Consider the following 18,259-nt stretch of genomic DNA (forward strand, 5'->3'; position numbering starts at 1 on the left):
GCAGCTCCCTGGGCCATTTCATTGCAAGGGATTTCCCCAGGGTTTAGTTCAAAGCGAATTTGAAGCTAGTGTGGGTTTTGCTGCATTGGATGCAACCTGTGGAACTTCCGGGCTACCTGGCAGACCTTTCACTAACCTTTGCGGGCCCAGTCCAGCGCCCACTGCTGTAAACTGGCAGCCTTTCCATAGACTGCGATGGGCACGGCTCAGCCTCCGGTTCCTTCCCACCTTAGGTACATTGGCTCCAACAACATGGGCCTGCTTCTTATTTGATACAAACCCCCCCTCCCCAACTGGGTTAGATGCTTTATGGCCACCTGCGAGGACAGCTCCCTGCCCCGCAGAATTTACAGTCTGGACGGCAGAACCAGAGCTGCCCACCCAGCAGCCTTTGCCAAATGGGACTTGTGCCTGAGTGAGGACTGCAGGAGTCCGACAGGCACAAACCAGTTTCACATCGGATGTATTCTGGCAAAGGATCCCCTCGGTGGCGCGCGGTTCTGGCTCTAAAACCGATCTGATCTCTGCAATCTGCCAGCCCAGGAGCCCGGCGAGGGTGCCGGGGGACTGCGGGCTTGTTACCCCCGGTTCGAGCAGGAGAAACCCAGGGGAGAAGTGCTGCTCCTGCTCGACCTCGTTGTCTTGTTATTAGTGACCCGGTTCAGCACGTTTCTGTCCCGGCTTCTCCCTACACGTTCCCTGACTCAGTCCTAAAGCCAGGGCGAGTCCCCCCCGCCGCCAAATGACTTTTTCTGTTGTCTTCTGCTGGGGGGAGGATCAGCCAGGAGCAGATTCGATTCAGTTAAACACCGCAGCGCAGAACGAACGGGCAGAGAAATGGAGCGATTTCCAAAGCGAGCGGCGCCGGCTCCGCTCTCTCTCATTCACCGCCAGTGTCTCCCTTTGGCTGACACTTGTTTGCAAACTTTCCTTAGGACCGGCGGAGACTGACGAGCCCCGAGCGCTCCGAATCTCTGCCGGCCGCTCCTCGCTGCCTTTAGCCCAACCTGTGACATCCCCGCTGAAAGAAAAGTCCCTTTCGGTTCTCCCCGGGGGTCCCCTCCAACGTGGAAATCGAAGCGTAGAAAGTATAAATCTAAGGACTGGCCCGAGGAAAGCGATGGGTGAGCGGATACCTGGCCCCTTTCCCCGGAGTTTAGGCAACAGCTTGGGGGGGGGTTGCTTTAATCGCCCCACAATCAGGCGCCGTATAAACGGCCGTTTACCTTTTACACTCTTTTTGCCTTCTCGCGCTCCGAATTAAAATGTAAAACCCAGCCACAGCGCAAAGCCTCTTCCGCGGTTCTTAATAAGATTTAACGAATTTTCTCGTAGCTTCAAAAGGCTTTTGGGGGGCTGCCTGCAAACAAATCGCTGGAGGTGGGTTTTTTCTCACTGGCTCGAGTCATAGAAGCTTCGGGGGGATTTAGTCGTTTTCCAACGCAAAAAGCTCGTTTCTCGAAGGCGTCGGTGTTTTTAAAGCCCCGAATCCGAACTACTGCGAGTCAAAAATCTCTGCGCCTTCGATCTACACAGAAACGCGGCGTTTAGCAACAAAGCTTTGCAGGGGCTTGCAGCCTTTCCCCCGAAAAGAGGGGAATCGGAAGGGGACCATTTCCCTTGTCCCCTGATATGATCTAACCCCCCCACCCCACCCTTCCAACCAGCCGTTTAAAATCGTCTTTGCAAGGTAATGTTGAAACCACGAGCCTGGATTTAAGCATTCGAGCCCGAGCCGAGGAGACCCTGGCTGAGAAAAGATGCGTTCACCCCCCCCCCACCCCCGGGTCGTTTTAAAATGCCAGATTCGGGTTTCTTAGGGCGAAATTGCGAATCGAGGGCGAAGCCGGTTTGAACGCACCCGGGGAAGGAGCCGGGGGTCGGTGCGGGGGAGCCAGAGCCGCCCAGCCCTGTGGGCGAGCTCAGGTTGTTTTAACGGCGGTCGAGCCCCGGCCAGTCTTGGGGGAACAACCGCCCCAGAGATCGGCAGAGCCCGACCAGCTCCTGCTCAATCGGATCCGTTTCTCCCGCTGACTTCTCCGCCCGGCCCCGAGTGATCCACGGGCCCCTGATTGTACCCGGCCAGGCGCGGGAGAGACGGGAGGAGATTTGATTTTTCCAAACCCTCCGGACGGTTTCACCCCGAATAAGTTTCCGCGGCGAGGCTCTGTCCTGCCTGCGGAGCCGCGGGTGCTGGCCAGGCAAGGAGCTGGGGGTGTCTCTCACTGCTCGGCCGAGGCAGGGGGGAGAAGTGCGCTGTGGGGTGTGTTGGTGCAAACGCGAACCGGAGTGAAACCCGTTGGCCCGCTCTCCCCCCGGCCAGGGCGCAAAGCGCCCGTCTTTGAATCCAGCCGAATTCACTTGAAAGCCAGGAGCCCAATGCACCTTTGCCACCCCCGGTTAGCTGAATGCCCCTATTTCTGCAGCACCGCCGCTGCCCCTCTGCCAGCCCGCAATAAGGGGGTTATTAATTATTATTATTTTATTTAGTTCGTTTCCTTCTCCCCTTCCCTCCCCCCGGCCGGCTGGGAAGGGCTGGATGCTGCTAGAGCAGGTGTCCAGAAGAGACGCTTTCTCGCTCTCTCGCCACTGATGGGCTATTGGTGGGATGTGCGAGGCTGCCTCTCTCTGTCTGTCTCTCCCTCTGTCTCCCCCCCTTTCCCCCCCCAGGGGGAAGGAGGGGGGGTCTCTGAAGGTTTGGCTCAGTCTGGTGGAACAAGTCTATCTTACAACGTCGGGGGGTCATTAATAACCAATTAGGAGGGTCACTGCCGCTCATATATAGCCGGCTGGGAGCGTTTGCCAAGAGGAATCTGTCAAGAGCCCCTCGCCCCAGGCTGAGCAGCGCTCTGCGCCCGGCTCCCCCGGCCGCCCTCTGCGCCCGGCTGCCCGGTGACCCCCCGGCCCGTCTCCCTCGCTCGCCCCGCCGCCGGGTTTCTATGATGGGCTCCGTGCTCCCCGCGGAAGCGCTGGTTCTCAAGACGGGGCTGAAGCAGCAGGGGCTGTCCCTGGCCGAGGTGATCACGTCGGACATCCTCCACAGCTTCCTCTACGGCCGCTGGAGGAACGTGCTGGGCGAGCAGCTCTTCGAGGAGAAGAGCGGCCACAGTAACCCCAAAACGGCCTTCACGGCGGAGGTGCTGGCGCAGTCCTTCTCGGGGGGTGAGTAGCTCCGTCTCCTGGCTGCTTCGGGGGCCAGGCCCTAAAAACTGCCCCCCCCAGCTGGTCCTGGGGGAAGGAAGAAGGCGCTGGCCCAGGACGGGCACCGCACCCAGTCTGGGTAGAGCCGCCCTCCAGGGCGCGGGGTACCCCGCCAGCCGGCTTCTCGGCTGCCTCTCGGCCTCGCTCCCCTCGGCTGAACCCCCCCCCCGTGCCCGGGGGCTCGGGAGAACAACCCTCCCCTGGCCTGCAAAGGAGGCGGCCAGGCCATGGCTCCGTGGAGCCCGGGGGCTGCCACCTCCGAGGGGCTTCGCATGTTCAATTCTCTTTCCCAAGCCCTCCCCGTGTTGACTTTCCCACTCCGGCCTCCCATCATTTCCCCCCATTGGCTCCGCGTTTCTCCTCAGCCCATTGAAGCTTTAAGCCCCTGGCATTTAAGGTCTTATTAGGCGTGTAATAGCAGTTGACTGCGAAAGAAGAGGGGGTTTAATTCATTTAGTTAACTTGGGCTTGACCTGAGAAAGTTCCCACTTAAACCAAGACCTTAAAAAGGGAGCCGGGGCGGGGCGGGGGGGGACGTTTCTTTTCTTTCCGATGTCTCAAGTTCTTATTCCTCATTCATCAACCCGGGGACAATCTACTTTCTCTCGCTTTGGCATCTATGGGGCGCCCCGGCTCCCTTTTTCCCCCTCTAGGGTTTCTGTTCCTCTCTTAATTTACCGTGAAGCCTAATTCCCTTTTCATTCACGTTATTTCAAGCAGCGAATCGCCCCGTTTTGTCCGAGGAATTCCCGGGCCCTTTTAAACAAGCCCCCGCGCCATTCAGGCGCGATGGATCGCTACAGCATTCTTGAAGGGCTAATGAATTTAGAATTAGCCATTGCTTTCTAGTTGGGTTTCATGAATGCGGCTCACTTTAACCGCGTGACAAATCGCTGGATGGGCTGGAAGGGACACCATTTAACCCCCTTTCTCAGCCCCGGCGCGCTCCCAGCGCTGGGGTTTTTTCCCAGGTACCGTCTCAGGGCCGTAGAGGGGAAGCTTGTGGGACCTTGTAGGGTGCGAATGGGGCATTTCTCAGCGCGGGTTTGCTGGGGGCGGGGGGGGGGCGGGTGAGGCTGCGGAGTTTGGTTAGAATTTGCAAAGCAGCACTTCGGAGGTGCCCAGAGGCGGGGGGGCCCGGAGGTGCCCGGGGGGGGGCAGCATGGCCCCCCGCGCCCCCATCGCCGCCCAGGGGAGACCATCTCGCATCCCAACTTCGCCGAAGTTTGGTGCCTTTTCTCCCCGGGAAGGAACGCGGCGCTAGGATTCGGTCCCTGCTGTCCGGGCGCCGCTTACGGGGGCGCGGGGGGGCGATTCTTCCCCTCCTCCATCCCCCTCTCCTCTCTTCCCTCCCGCAGAGGTGCAGAAGTTATCCAGCCTGGTCCTGCCCTCGGAAGTGATCATCGCCCAGAGCTCCATCCCCGGGGAAGGCCTGGGCATCTTCTCCAAGACCTGGATCAAAGCCGGCACCGAGATGGGCCCTTTCACCGGCAGGGTCATCTCGCCGGAGCACGTGGATCTGTGCAAGAACAACAATCTCATGTGGGAGGTAAAGAGGGTCCGGAGCGGGGGGGAGGGCGCACGAGCTCAGGGATGGGCCGCCTGACTCCTCCTGTGCACGGAGCAAAGCCCCGCCACACGTGGGAGAGCCCCTGTCATCAACTAACCCCCGTCCTGCCCGCGCAACTTGCGCCTACGCGCGCAACTTGCGGGAACACGCAGATCTCGCTTCACAGAGCAGTTAACGACCGACGTTGCGGTCCAGAACACGGGGCAGGGAATGAGGACTCCTTGGTCCCGTCCCTTGCTCGTTGCGACCTGTGGCAAGTCATTCCCCCCCCCCCGCAACCTCCACGTGCCTCAGTTTCCCCACGGTATAACCGGGGACGACGATGATATGGTGGGGGCTAATTAAAGGGCTTCGGGATCGCCCCATTAAAGGAGCTAGACATGCCACCGAATGTGCACGATTTATCCCCAACGGGGGGTGTGTGTGTGTTAATTTCGCAGGATTTCCGTAGGAGAAAAGAATCTTTGATAAAATAAATAAATTCCCTCCCCGTCCTGCTCGGAGTTAGTCCCCGGCCCAGCGGGAAGAAGGATTTCCTTCGCTTTACGCGACTTTTCGCTCCCCAAGCCAGGCAGAGAGACCAGAACCTGCCCCACACGGTGCCATCAGCGACCCCATCCCAGCAGCTGCTGGCCCTGCGGTAAAACGCACCCGATTCCCGATCGCTGCGTTTCATCCGCAGCGTCCTTATTGCCTCGCCCAGGCACAGCGGGTTCGGGTGTGCGCTCGGGGCCAGCCGGAGGGAATGAACTGGGGCCTGCCCGGAATGGACGCGAGGTTTCCAGCCTTTCGGGGCAGACGTTTGGGGACCCTGGGGTTTAGCTCCAGCCTAATTTATCAAAACTCTGGGGCAAGGGCGCGACAGAAAACAGCTGAACTAACCCCCGTGAGAACAGCAAGGACCTCGGTGCTCAGCCCGGGCCACAGTTCTGTAGGTACAAGTCGGCTGATGGAAAACAGCCGGGGGTTGGGGCTGTAGCTAGGAGAATGACGGTAAGGGGCGAGGGCGAGGCCTTTTCATTCCCGAGCCCCCCATCTGGAAGGGCCTGATCCGGCTCAGTGACGCCGATGGAGTTTTTCCCATCAGCTTCCTTGGGAGCTGGGTTAGGCTCCAAAAACTCCTCCTGGCCTGGCACCAAACCTCCTCTGGTGGCTTCTTTTTGTGCCCTGCAGAGAAAGGGAAGGCCAAGGCCCCACTAGACAGCGGCGAGGATCCTGTCCCTGTTCCCAGATAATCAGTGGGGCTCACTAAGGAGTTTGCCCATCTCCAGTGTAACCAGGAACAAAGCCCTTTCGAGCTGTGTGTTGCTCACGCAGGTTTGCTGCTGCTGTTGCACCCTTGGGTGTCCTAGGAGCGTGGGGCAGCCGTGGGTGTTGCAGGACCCAAGAACAGTAGAAAAGAAGCTGACATAAAGCGTCGTCCCCTGGCAATGCCCCCCCCCCCGCATCCTCCCATCCTAAGGGGCTGGTTCTGCAAACTTCAGGCCTTGCGGCTCTCTGGGCTACTCGTGGCGGCGGGACCCAGCCCAGAAGCTGCTGCAGCAGAAATCTGGACTCATTCCTTTGAACAGACCTGGGGGCCTGGTGCAAATGAGCCTGGTGTAAATCAGGAGTGACTCCATCGAGGTCAGCGGGATTGCACTGGTGTAAAACCAGTGTGAGCGGGATCAGAATCAGGTCCCTTTATCCAGGCAGACAACACCCCAGGCTGTGATTTGGTGCATTTTAACTATTTGTTGCCTGGGGACTTGCTGCTTTTAAACAAGTCTGTCCCTTTATTCAGCTCTTCACTTACAGATCTTCCCCCGGGTAGCCTCCCTTTATCCAGGCAGACAACACCCCAGGCTGTGATTTGGTGCATTTTAACTATTTGTTGCCTGGGAACTTGCTGCTTTTAAACAAGTCTGTCCCTTTATTCAGCTCTTCACTTACAGATCTTCCCCCGGGTAGCCATACGCTGCAAGCGAGTGCCTTAGCTTAGAGCCTCTTAATGTCGGCCCTGGTCTCGGGTCCATTGACATGGAAGGCAAAGCTCCCACTGGCCTCAGTGATTCAGGATGGGCCTCCCGCTTTGCTAGGTTGGTTTCCCCTCGGACTTAGGAGGGAAGCCAAAGAAATCCAAATGCGACAAGAGTCCCCGGATTGTGCTCCTCAAGCCCTGGCTGAGAGGGGTCCCTAGAACAGGGGGAAGGAACCACACGTCTCGAAGTGGGGCCAAGATGGCAGGTGACATTCTCGGCTGGGCGAGAGCCTGTGGACGATGGAACCGCAGGCAAGGACGGTGCCAGGGCAGGCTCGCTCTGCCAGTTCAGGGAAGTGACAGGGCCTTCGACAGCACCCAATGCCAGGCCCACTGCCTGTGCTCTCCCCTGCCTATGGACTGATTCCTGGTCCCCTGCACTGAACTGCACCCAAGAGGAACGTGGGATTTGCCACGTCAGATCAGACTCTTTATTCAAGGAACAGCCATAGGCACCTGCCAGCCCTGTGCCAGGCCCTTCCTGTCCATGCCCATGGCTTACCCTTCCTACGGCCCTCCAAAGTCCTCTCCAGCAGGAAAGATGAGCTACACACTCCAAACACCCTCTCCTATGTGTGGTCCCCACCCTCTAGCTGATTAAACCCTTCTGACCCCTACCTCCCATCATGACAAATAATACACGCTCCAGCTGCTACAGACCTGCCACATAGCCCCAGGGATGAGCATCTCTGACCTACGGAGGCTCTGTGTGTGTGTGGGGGGGTTTACAGGCCACTGACTTCTCACAGTGTCCCACAGGACCCTGGGCCATCCCTGGGTGGAAAGGATTGGGCAGCGCATTCAACCACAAGGCTATTAATGTATCACCCCCTTGCTCCTCACCCTAGGTCTTCAACGAAGATGGCACTGTCCGCTACTTCATCGATGCCAGCCAAGAAGACCACCGTAGCTGGATGACCTACATCAAGTGTGCCAGGAACGAGCAGGAGCAGAACTTGGAAGTGATCCAGATAGGAAACAGCATATTCTACAAGGCCATTGAGGTAAGTGGGGCTGGGAAGAAGTGTGTGTGTGTGTGGTGGGGGAGGCGGAGCAGGGAACTGGCATTTCCCGTATCACGCATCCCTCCTTGTTCATCAGGACTTTGTCATCAGGGGCCTAATTCAGGCAGCAGTGAAAAGGCTAGCGGCTTGCGGAGGGCGAAATGTTGGCACTGAGACCCTCTCGAGAGCAGCAGGGGTCGATGTGGCGGTGCTGGAGAATGACACGCGCACACATGAGAATGGAGCTTGGCGGGCGTCTCGGTGCAATCGCCATTGCCTGGGCTTGCAAGAGGGGCCTGGAAAAATGAGTGTGTGTGTGTGTGAAAAGAGAGAGAGACAGACAGACAGACAGACACGGGGGAGAGAGAGAAAAGAAATAAGACTTGGGCTTTCTTCCTGCTGTGGAGCTGTGCAGACGACTGAGATGTTAACCTTAGGGGTCTGCTCCTTCTCCCATTGAAGTCAGTGCGACTTTTGCCACTGCCTCTAATTGGAGCAGGCTTCTGCCGTTGCCTCTAATGGACCCCGCTTCAAGGTCTATGCCTGGGACAAATGAGAATCAGGTAGGTTCAACATAAAACATACAGGTTACGTTATTGTTAAAATTAAAGTTTTCTGGGGATTCAAGTTAAATACCCCGATCCCTGATCCTGCAAGTCTTGATCCAGCCAAAAGATTCACTGAATTCCACGGACTGGGTGCTGCTCCTGGTAATAATGACATAAATCAGGAGTGACTCCAGTGAGCTCTGTGTAAAACCAGCGTGAGAGAGAGGAGAATCAGGCACATTGACTTCAATTGGCATGATAAAGATGTGCAGGATCAGGCTTCCAGAGCAGCAAATGATGGAACTGGCCAAGCCCATATCTCTGGTTAGTGGAGTTCAGTCACAAGACTTTTGAGGCAAGGATCATGTTTTCATCAGTGCTAGTGCAGCACCCAGCACAAGGGGCCCTGAGCCTGCTTCTAGGAACTACCACAATGTACATGTTTCATAGAAGATCAGAGGTGGAAGGGACCTCAGGAGGTCACCTAGTACAACCCCCTGCTCAAAGCAGGACCAATCCCCAGATCCCTAAGTGGCCCCCTCAAGGATTGAACTCACAATCCTAGCAGGCCAATGCTCAAACCACTGAGCTATCCCTCCCCGCCAGCTGTGGCTCTGGGGCCACAGATCTCTCCAGCTGGGGTACTGGCTCCCGGCTGCACGGCAGAGCTTGGGCTATTCATCTTTCATCACAAAACTTTTCCCCATGAGAGGTCAGGACTGAAATGGGTCAGCTCCTCACCAGCAGCACCCAACCAGACTGCCCGAGCGATAGAGCCAGACGGTGCTAATGGGAGGGAACCATCCCCAAGAGGCACCTACAGGCCTCCGAGCACCTAACAATATCAGAGCTGAAGGCAACGTGAGCCACACGCCCAATATTAAAAAAATCCTCTGTAAGCCATACCCCAAACTCCCTGCAGAGAGAGACAAACTAAATAGGACCCCGCAGGTACTGAGCCTCCTATGGAAAGTCTCCAGGAAGGGGGGCATATAGGGAGCATCCCACACAGAGGGGAAGGCCCCACCTCAAACCCCGCTGGGATGATACCTTGGGGCAGTCAGTGGGCCCTGTCTGCCGAGCAGGAAGCAGCTGTAGTTCAAGGCAGCCGCATTTCGGATGAAAGGGATGTTGGATGCAGGGCCCGATGTGGGTCTCGGCAGTATTACAATTCGGCTGCCTGGGTGAGGGCAGGGGTGGGAATGTCCCTCATTTAATCCAGCCTCCCATCACGACGGGATTGGCTCTGGCACGACTCCAGCAGTGAGTCTAGGATAACAAACGCCCCAGGAATAGGATTGGATTCACGTGGCTCTGGAGACTCTCTTAGCCAGGAGAGGAATATGAGCAGACGCTCACTGAGTCGCCGCGTGTGTCCAACAGAGCCAGCGCCAGGGACCCAGGATAGAACAATTGCACCCTGAACACACTAGCAGAAGGGAACGTGCAAGGGGCTGCCTGCATGGTGCTGAGCGTCTTGGTCCCCAACCAGCAGAGCGCTTAAGTGCGTGTGCTTAGCTGTAAGCATGTGTCTAGTCCCACTGACATTCTTAGGGCCCTGCATAAACTTCAAGATGAGCCACATGCTTTGTTGGATGGTGACCAAGGTCCACAGCACCTTGCAGATCACCCCCGATGTGAGATTTAAAAGAAAAATCATTGGGTCCCAATTCTGTACCCCATAGGCAGATCAACTCCCACTGACTTCAGATAGGAGTTCTGCCGGCATAGGGACAGCGCATTCGGATCCACCGTTTACCCTGGAGATAAATGAAACAGTCAAGTCAAATAGGTTGGTGCAGAAAGAGCGAAAACTGTTCCTTTTCTGTGGCAGGCAACTTGGGCATTTGTAACCAGCTTTCTGCAGCGTAAGGTACTGCCCAAAGCTAGAAACCATCCCCAGCTAACCTGTGTAAATCCAGGACACAGGAGTGCGAAGTGTTGTTATAATGTAACGTTCCTCACGGGTGGGGTTTCTTTGCCTTATGGAAAAATAACAGCTCAGATTTTTATTTATAGCTGATCCTAAACTCCGTATTCCTGTGGACGAGCTGCAGGAAAGGGAGTTGAACTGCTTTTTATCTTTGTTTTTTTATACTATATGATGAAATAGAATAATAGCATTATACTGACATAATTCTTAAAAATATAGATCTATTGCATTTATATGAGCGCTAGTATACCTGTGTGTATGAATGACAATAGATACATATATATGTGCGTATATAATACCTAATACAGACATTCAGTAATACTCCGTTTGTACTGCTCATATGTCTGAATCCATGATTCTACAAACACCAGAACACTATTTTTCAGTTCGTCTAGATCACAAAAAAATCCCTAAGTTATAAGAGTTTGTGACTCCAATTGAGAAAGGAAATAAATGTCACAGTTCAACCTACCAGCCCACCACGCTGTAGTACATGCCGGTATCCAGACAGCTACTGGTATGTTAAGCAGTAGTCGTACCTGGGTCTGCTCCTGCAGCCAGTGCATTAAATAACATAGGACCACTCAACAGTGTCAGATGGAGATGGGGTTAATTATGATTTTTGTTCTGAAAGAGAGAGTGAGGGAAATCATATGTGGCCTGGAAGTGTATGAGATTAGATTTTAATAGCTCGGTCTAGGTCCTGATTCTGCATTCCTTCCTCGCCCCAGAGTCCCATACCCAGTCACACAATGCACACGCCCAGTGCCACAGGTACTCGCGCTTTGAAGCTGGTTCCTATTACTCTGTTTGAAATCATTAGGAGTTGGGGGGTGGGCGTGGGCACAAAGAATGCTGGCTCAGCCTGCATTGGGGTGAATATTTATTGAGGTGTCTATTTGTGGGAGGGGGGATTAGAAGTGGATTTTCCCCCAGTGGGCCACATCCACTCTGATCTGCTTGGATACATCCTTAGAATCCCTTTGATGAACCCGCCAGAGGAGGGTGGATCCACCATATCTTCTACAGCAGTTGTATCCATTCTGCCCTCATACCAAAGCTCATTTAAGAAATGTAGGTTGTTTATTGCAAACATCTCTGTCCATGCATAGGAGCTGAACGACCCTTGGTATCTTGACTGCTTTTCCCCCCTTGCAGTATCAAATGAAGGTGCCACTCACTCACCAAACGTAATATATATAAATACCCTTTAAATCAAAGCTATTGCTGCGTTACAGGAGCACAAATAAAGTGTCTCAAAACAGTGAGTGATTCCAACCACTGTTCACCCCCTTGAAACTTCACAAAAGCCAAACGTGGGTTTAAAAGAAAAATGAATTCCAGGACTGAGGCGCTGGGTGGTTAATTTCAGAACAGAGTGGCTCTCTGGAGATGGTAGTAAAAGTCCAATCCCGCAGATTTGACCCTCATGAATAGACTCCCGGGCTAATCTCATAAAGGCAGCAGGATTGGGCCCATAATCCCCAAAGACCAAGTTTCTGATCTGTAGCTGTGGATCTAATCTTTGCAATAGTGGCATGGAGAGCAATGTTTTCATAGATGATTACATGTCATTAAAAAAAGACATCAGTTTCTTGGGAATCCAGCAGAGGTAGGATGCAATGCTAGAAAAAGAACCGATATACTGAAAAATCCAGTTTGTTACAGAGACACAAACTCCGTCTTTCTCATCTGCATGTCGCACGCAGTCTCTCTTCTCTCTCCCCACCCTTGCACTCTCTCTGCAGGTGTACACACGCTTTGACACACTTTCTGTCTCCTTTTCCCAGCACACAGATGTTGTCGTGCAATCTGTCTATGTTTTCATGACAACTCCATTGCTGTAGTGTCTGAACAGTCAAACCAACTCCACAAATGACCCAAGGCGTCTTTGTCCTTCCTCCTCCCCCCGAGGCAGGTTGATTGGGGGCATTTTTGTAATTCATTGCTTTTATTTGCTTGTTGGATTTTTGTTTCCCTCTTCTCCTGCTGCTCTTTCTTCCCACTTTCTCCTCCTTCTTCGTCTTCTTCCTCGGCTGTGTCTAGCTGCAGCTGTGGGGGGGTGAAGTTGAGGCAGTGAGTTTCAACCTTCAGTCTGAAAGCCGTGAGATTTGTGGGGGTGATTCAGATTGCCTGGGTGCATGTGTGCACACACCTTTCTGTGCACACGCACACTTCTGCCCTCATCCACACGCACACACACTGGTGCGTACGCGCAATCCAGCGCGCGCACACGGAAGTTCATCCCTTCTCTTCTCTTTATTCTCTTCTATTAAAAGAGACTAGTTTTCAATGAGATGGTTAAATGAGTGCATGCGTGCCAGAAAGTGAGACCTACAATCTATTTCCAAGTTCATACTATTCAACCCTTATATAGGCCACTATTCATCATTAACCAAGTGGCTAACTTAAGGTCAGTTCCCATTGTTTGTGGTATGATTCCTCAGATGCTTAAGTTAGGCACATATTTAAGTGCTTTGCTGAATCTGGGCCATTAGGAACAGGGCCCTGTGTATTCGGTGATTCTATGGCTGCAAAACTGTGCTCCAGAATCTGGGCTTTTATTATTATAATTATTTTAATTAAATCTCTAACGCATGATTTGCATAGAAAATCATAAAAACACGAAGTAGGTGTGATTTAGCGTAGCAGTGTCTGACCGCCTGAAATAGTAGCTCTGACTGGTGAGAATTGCCTTGTTCTTCTCAGTTGGGTGTTGATTCTGAAACCTAATGATGCCACTCTACATGCCAGCCAGCTATTTCTTGATGGGTCATTTCAGCAGTAGCTAGTTTGCCCACCCTCCATTTTCAAACTATTTCCCAGGTGCCAAAAGCCCCAGCAATCCCCTGATCTCTACAATGCAGGTATGCACTGTCCTCTCCCAAACCTGAGACACTGAAAAAGTGAAGGGCAAAGGAAAATAAATGGATTTCAGCACCACAATAAATAATGCAAGAGAGATGCTTTCAAACCTTGCTTCTGAAATGTCCTTATGGCTGCTGCAGAATACTCCGCCCGCCCGCTGCACTGAAGTGCTGTGGGAATCAAAGGCCTTGCTGTGGCGTTGTTTATTATTATTACTGTAGTGGCACGGCTCAGGACCCCCCTGTATTAGGTGCTGTGCAAACACCGCACAAGAGGCCTGTCCCTGCCCCAAAGAGCTTAGACTCTAAGTGGAATTTAGACCAGTGGTTCTCGATCTATTTACCATTGTGCATTGCATGTGTGTTCTGTGGGCTGCATCCAGTACTACCTGTATGGCCCTGAGGATGTCACATGGGCCGCAGCTCCATGCTGATTGGGCCGCAGATTGGGAACCACTGATTTAGACCCATCTTCCCACCAAACCACTGCCCCTTACCAGGAGGTGTACAAGCCTTTTAACTGTCAGGCTCTTCTCTAACCGTGCTCTGGGCAACCCAAGCCCTTAGCTGTTGTATCTGCGCTTCCTGTCTGAGCCACGTCTTTGCTTAAAAAGCACCAGGAAGTGTGTGTCCCCTCCCTCCCCCCGCCAACGGGCTCCTTTGGTGGGAGTAGGAGGCTTGCTGGGGGCAGAGAAGAGTCGCGCTCTGCCAAATCTCAGCTGGTGTAAGATAGAGCAGCCCCTGGGCTCAGCACAGCACAGAGCCATACCTGGCTCCCACACAGATCCCCCCCTCTCCTCTCCCACAGGAGCAGATCTCAGCACAGGACAGAATTTGGGCTGAAATGTTTCGGGGGAGCACTGAATCGGATTAACACTTCCTCTCTCTCTGCCTCGGTTTCCCCTCCCACCCTTTGCCTTTCTTGTCTATATAGACTGTAAGCTGTTTGGGGCAGAGACTGTCTCTTATTCTATGTAAGTACAGCACCTAGCGCAATGTGGCTCTGATCTCAGTAGAGGCCTCTAAGATAATGCCACTGTTGTCCTGTCGCTGAAGCCAGAGGGAGCTGTCAGGTCTATTTGCCATGATCAATCTCTGACTATTTTCCAGTCTCTGCAGCACTGTCCTGGACAGTCCAGTCTATGAGCTGTGTGTCTGCCTAGTCTAGGCCTTTTAGTGTGCCCAGGCCCAGCATGGTTTGGGATATTGGAACTAGGGAAATGGCGAGTGTCTGGATGCCATGTGCAGTTCTAATCATGTGCCATAATTCCTGTCTTTTACCTCTCAGTTCCAGGGTCCCGCTTGGGATCACTCCAGATTCCAGCTGCCAGATTATCTCTGCTGTAACCCCTGAGTTACACCAGAGATGAATTTTGCCCCATGAGACTCTGGCTCCAGCTATCATGGAGGCAACAAGCAGAAAAATCTATTCACCCCCCCCCCCCATTTGTTTTTTCTTTCCCTGTAGATGATTCCCCCAGACCAAGAGCTGCTGGTCTGGTACGGGAACTCCCACAACACCTTCCTGGGGATCCCGGGCGTGCCGGGCTTGGAGGAGGAGCAGAAGAAGAACAAGCATGGTACGTAGCGCTAGGTAGGACAGTAACTGTCGCAAATGCACGGCTGCGTTCATCCCCCTGCCCGCACTCTAGGCACATAAGCCCCGCTGGCTGTCCCCTGGCTGTCCCTGGACAGTGAAGGGGGGGAGGGTCTCACTAGCACCTGGATCCTGTCATTGCTCACCCGGCAGGGACTGACTTGTGTCCCATGACCCAGTGCTGACAGACCTCGACGAAGAGGGGCCGGGAATAAAGCCTTGCGAGTGTTCTCTGCTGCTGGGCCGAGCCCAGCCCTCGGCTCTGAGCTGTTCCAACCACTGCTCCCCTGCAGCTCGAGACACCTGCCGCAGGGCCTGACCTGGATGGCCTTGGAAATCCTGGGCCCGTTTCTCCGCAGCTGTTTGCACAGCCTGGACCAGCTCCCCAGTTGGTGGGAATCGGCTTCGCTCCACTGGGAGACTTACACTGATTTCCTCCTGCGCTCAGCAGATAACGACCAGTAATAAGTTGATGTTGCCTGAGCCCTTTGTAATGCAAGTAAGGGTGAGGGTCTGAGCGCGCTGGGTCTCTGTTACACTGCTGTTCTCCCCAGGGTTGCCTTTTAGCTGCCCCAATAGAAAACTGCTGGGGGCTCTGGTGGAGCTGACACCACTGGGGTCCCAAAAGCTGCCCGAGGGGACAGGGTAGGTGCTGTACTTTTCTCCTTGGGATCCCTCTGAGCCCCACTGTGGAACGAAGGCGGCTTAGCTCGTAAGGATCAAGGCCAAGGGGCTCCCCCCGAAATTCTGCCAGAGACATCAGTGAGTCCTAGTATTGCCTCCCCATGCTGACTTGCCCAGGGCTGTCCCAGCTTTGCCTGCAGGGTCCCTAAGGCCAATCATCCCGAATAGCCTGTGGCCCAAATCCAGCAGTGAGAGAGCCCTTCATTCATCACTCCCACACGGAGGAGGCTTCCTGTATGGTGAGTGGGGCAGAGAAAGTGCTGACTCAGTGCTCCACACTAGCAGAGGCTAAGTGTCGAGTCACTGATTTCCCTAAGCTGTATGGGGGCCACTTCATTAACCCCATACAAACCCCTCTTCTCCCAAGATCCCATAGCAGGGGACTCTTAACTCCTCTGGGATTCCTTGTCTACTTGTTCTGCCATTTCCCATTGGGATAGACAGAGAAGGGGACCCGAGCAAATGAGCCAGCAACAGGGGATTTTAGATCTCCGGGTCCAATAGGCTGCAGAATGCAAAGGGGGTGGGGAAGCTAAAACAGTTCATAGAACATAATACTGTAGTAAGGAAAGGAGAGAGAGAGCCTCATGCAGCCTGCTCCGTGCGGCTGCCTCAGCGTGACCTTAAAGAGGGTGCTCCTGCCTGCACTGCAGTACAGATCCCAGGGCCTGAGCAGAAGAGGTGGGGTTTGCCCCACTCACACCCACCCGCCCTGCCTCTTTGTCTCTGCAGAGGTGGCTGCTTTTCACACAGTCTGTATGTGCCTGGGCTCGGGGCTGCAGAAGAGCTCAGGGCCCGATTGCCAATAGCGCTCAGCCCCCATCGTGACCCAGCCAGATTTTCGAAAGAGCTCGGCCCCAGCATGCACCCAGCATGAGCTGTTCTGGAAAGGACAGAAAACAGCAGACACCCCCCACCCCATGAAGAAAGGCTGGTGATTCAGGCATAGGGCACCCGGCTCTTATCCCCAACTCACTCCAATCTTGAGTGAGTCACTGAGAAGCACTGTGCTCAGTTTCCTGGGCTAGAAAATGGAAATAGTGATACCTACCTCCCAGGGGGCTGGGAGGTTTCATTGGTCAATGCCTGCAAAGTGCTTGGAGAGCCTTAGCTGGCAGATGCAGCAGAGTTGCACAGAACTTATAGAAATGATGTTTATTTGTTATTGATTCATTATGTGCTGCAGGGGCATTGCTACTGAGCTTGTCCTGACTGGTCACCACGCACCAATGTGCCTCTGTCTTTATTGAAGGTGTCGTAACCTTGAGATGCCTAGTGCGATGAAGTCAGCTGACAGGCACAAGGAAGGGAATGAATTGCTCAGGCCCTGAGATCCTGTTTCCGCTGCAGAGCAGAGGGCAGTGGCTGACTCCTTGTGTTGTTCTATATTACAGAGGACTTCCACACGGTGGAGACGGGCGCCAGCACGGCCGGCCGCATGCGGTGCGTGATCTGCCACCGCGGCTTCAACTCCCGCAGCAACCTGCGCTCCCACATGCGCATCCACACCCTGGACAAGCCCTTCGTCTGCCGCTTCTGCAACCGCCGCTTCAGCCAGTCCTCCACACTCCGCAACCACGTGCGCCTGCACACCGGCGAGCGCCCCTACAAGTGCCAGGTCTGCCAAAGTGCCTACTCCCAGCTCGCTGGACTCCGGGCCCACCAGAAGAGCGCAAGGCACCGACCTCCCAATGCCTCCCTGCAGTCTCACTCCCCAGCCTTGCCCGGGCCCCACCCTGCCTCCCTGGCACATCACATACCGACAATGGTGCTGTGAGCCACTGTCGAGACGCCGGGTTCCGGGCAGCCACTTCCAGCTGTCGCAGACTGGCATTGATCACGCTGATGAATTTGTTGGCATCAACCCTTCGGGGGGGGGGGCTGGAGGCAGTGAGGACGGGGCAGGGCCTATTTCTTAATTAAACAGTTTGCTGACGAAGTGGCACCTCTGTTAAAGCATTGCCATTCCCTTGGGGCTTAGGGTGTTATCTTACCAGTGCGAGACATGAGCCCAGCCCTGTGATCCATTCAGTGCATCTTCTCCTTGCTGATCAGTCTGGGGCAGGGAGTGTCAGGGCTCCAACCATAGAGGAGCTGTGTGATAAGCTGCATTGTCCCGGGTGTTTGGCATCAGGCAGTGAGTGGATTAAAGGCATTTGGGAGCGTAAATACACTGAGAATGAAAAATAACATGAACCCTAATGTGAAGACACCGGTATATGGAGTAGTGGGGGGTGGGGAAGAGCCAAGTGATTTGTGAAACACTTTCCAAGGGCTTTCGTGTTTCATTCGGTTGGAGGAAGAGATGAGAAATTGCTTTCCCCGCTATTGAGGTTAGCGCAGTTGGCTGGCCGGAGTCACCAGTGGTGGGAGCGGGCACCAGTCTGTTGAAGTCAATGCAGCTGTGCCTGTTTACACCAGTGGTAATTTTGGCTCCAAAGCTGTGTCTGCACTGGGGATATTTACAAAACCCTGTTCTGATGTTAGTGCTGGTGGGAGCAAAGTACAGACAAAAATCATGGGGCCAGGCCTCATTTTTGCGACCATGTCCATTAGGCTTGGAGTCCATGCTAGACCCCCCAGCTGGTCCCCATGCCAGTTCAGCTGGTCCACCACATCCCACGCCTGGCTGGTCTGCCGTGACAGAGCTAGCACCGGTGGGAAGGATCTTTTGTAAGTTTCCAGTCTCAAGTGTATTAGTTCAAAAACCACACCCCTGGTTTTTCCATGTCTAAACTGTGCACGTTAAGACCTCTGAAATTGCACACAGATCTGAGCTTCTGCCCATGCAGACAGGGGACGTGCAAAGTGGCAACCGAGCAACAGGCTGTTGAT

The 18,259-nt window shown here is 54.2% G+C and overlaps 1 protein-coding gene across 1 annotated transcript; it reads left to right on the forward strand.

Moving 5' to 3' along the window:
* Positions 1-2,939: 2,939 nt before the first annotated feature.
* PRDM12 (PR/SET domain 12) lies at positions 2,940-17,201 on the forward strand. Its single transcript, XM_044993168.1, has 6 exons — positions 2,940-3,162; positions 4,560-4,750; positions 7,640-7,795; positions 14,612-14,723; positions 15,553-15,663; positions 16,819-17,201. The coding sequence occupies exons 1-6, from the start codon at positions 2,940-2,942 to the stop codon at positions 17,199-17,201; spliced, it is 1,176 nt and encodes a 391-aa protein (XP_044849103.1).
* Positions 17,202-18,259: the final 1,058 nt, after the last annotated feature.

This window comes from Mauremys mutica, chromosome 18, assembly GCF_020497125.1.
Source record: "Mauremys mutica isolate MM-2020 ecotype Southern chromosome 18, ASM2049712v1, whole genome shotgun sequence".
Taxonomy (NCBI): domain Eukaryota; kingdom Metazoa; phylum Chordata; order Testudines; family Geoemydidae; genus Mauremys; species Mauremys mutica.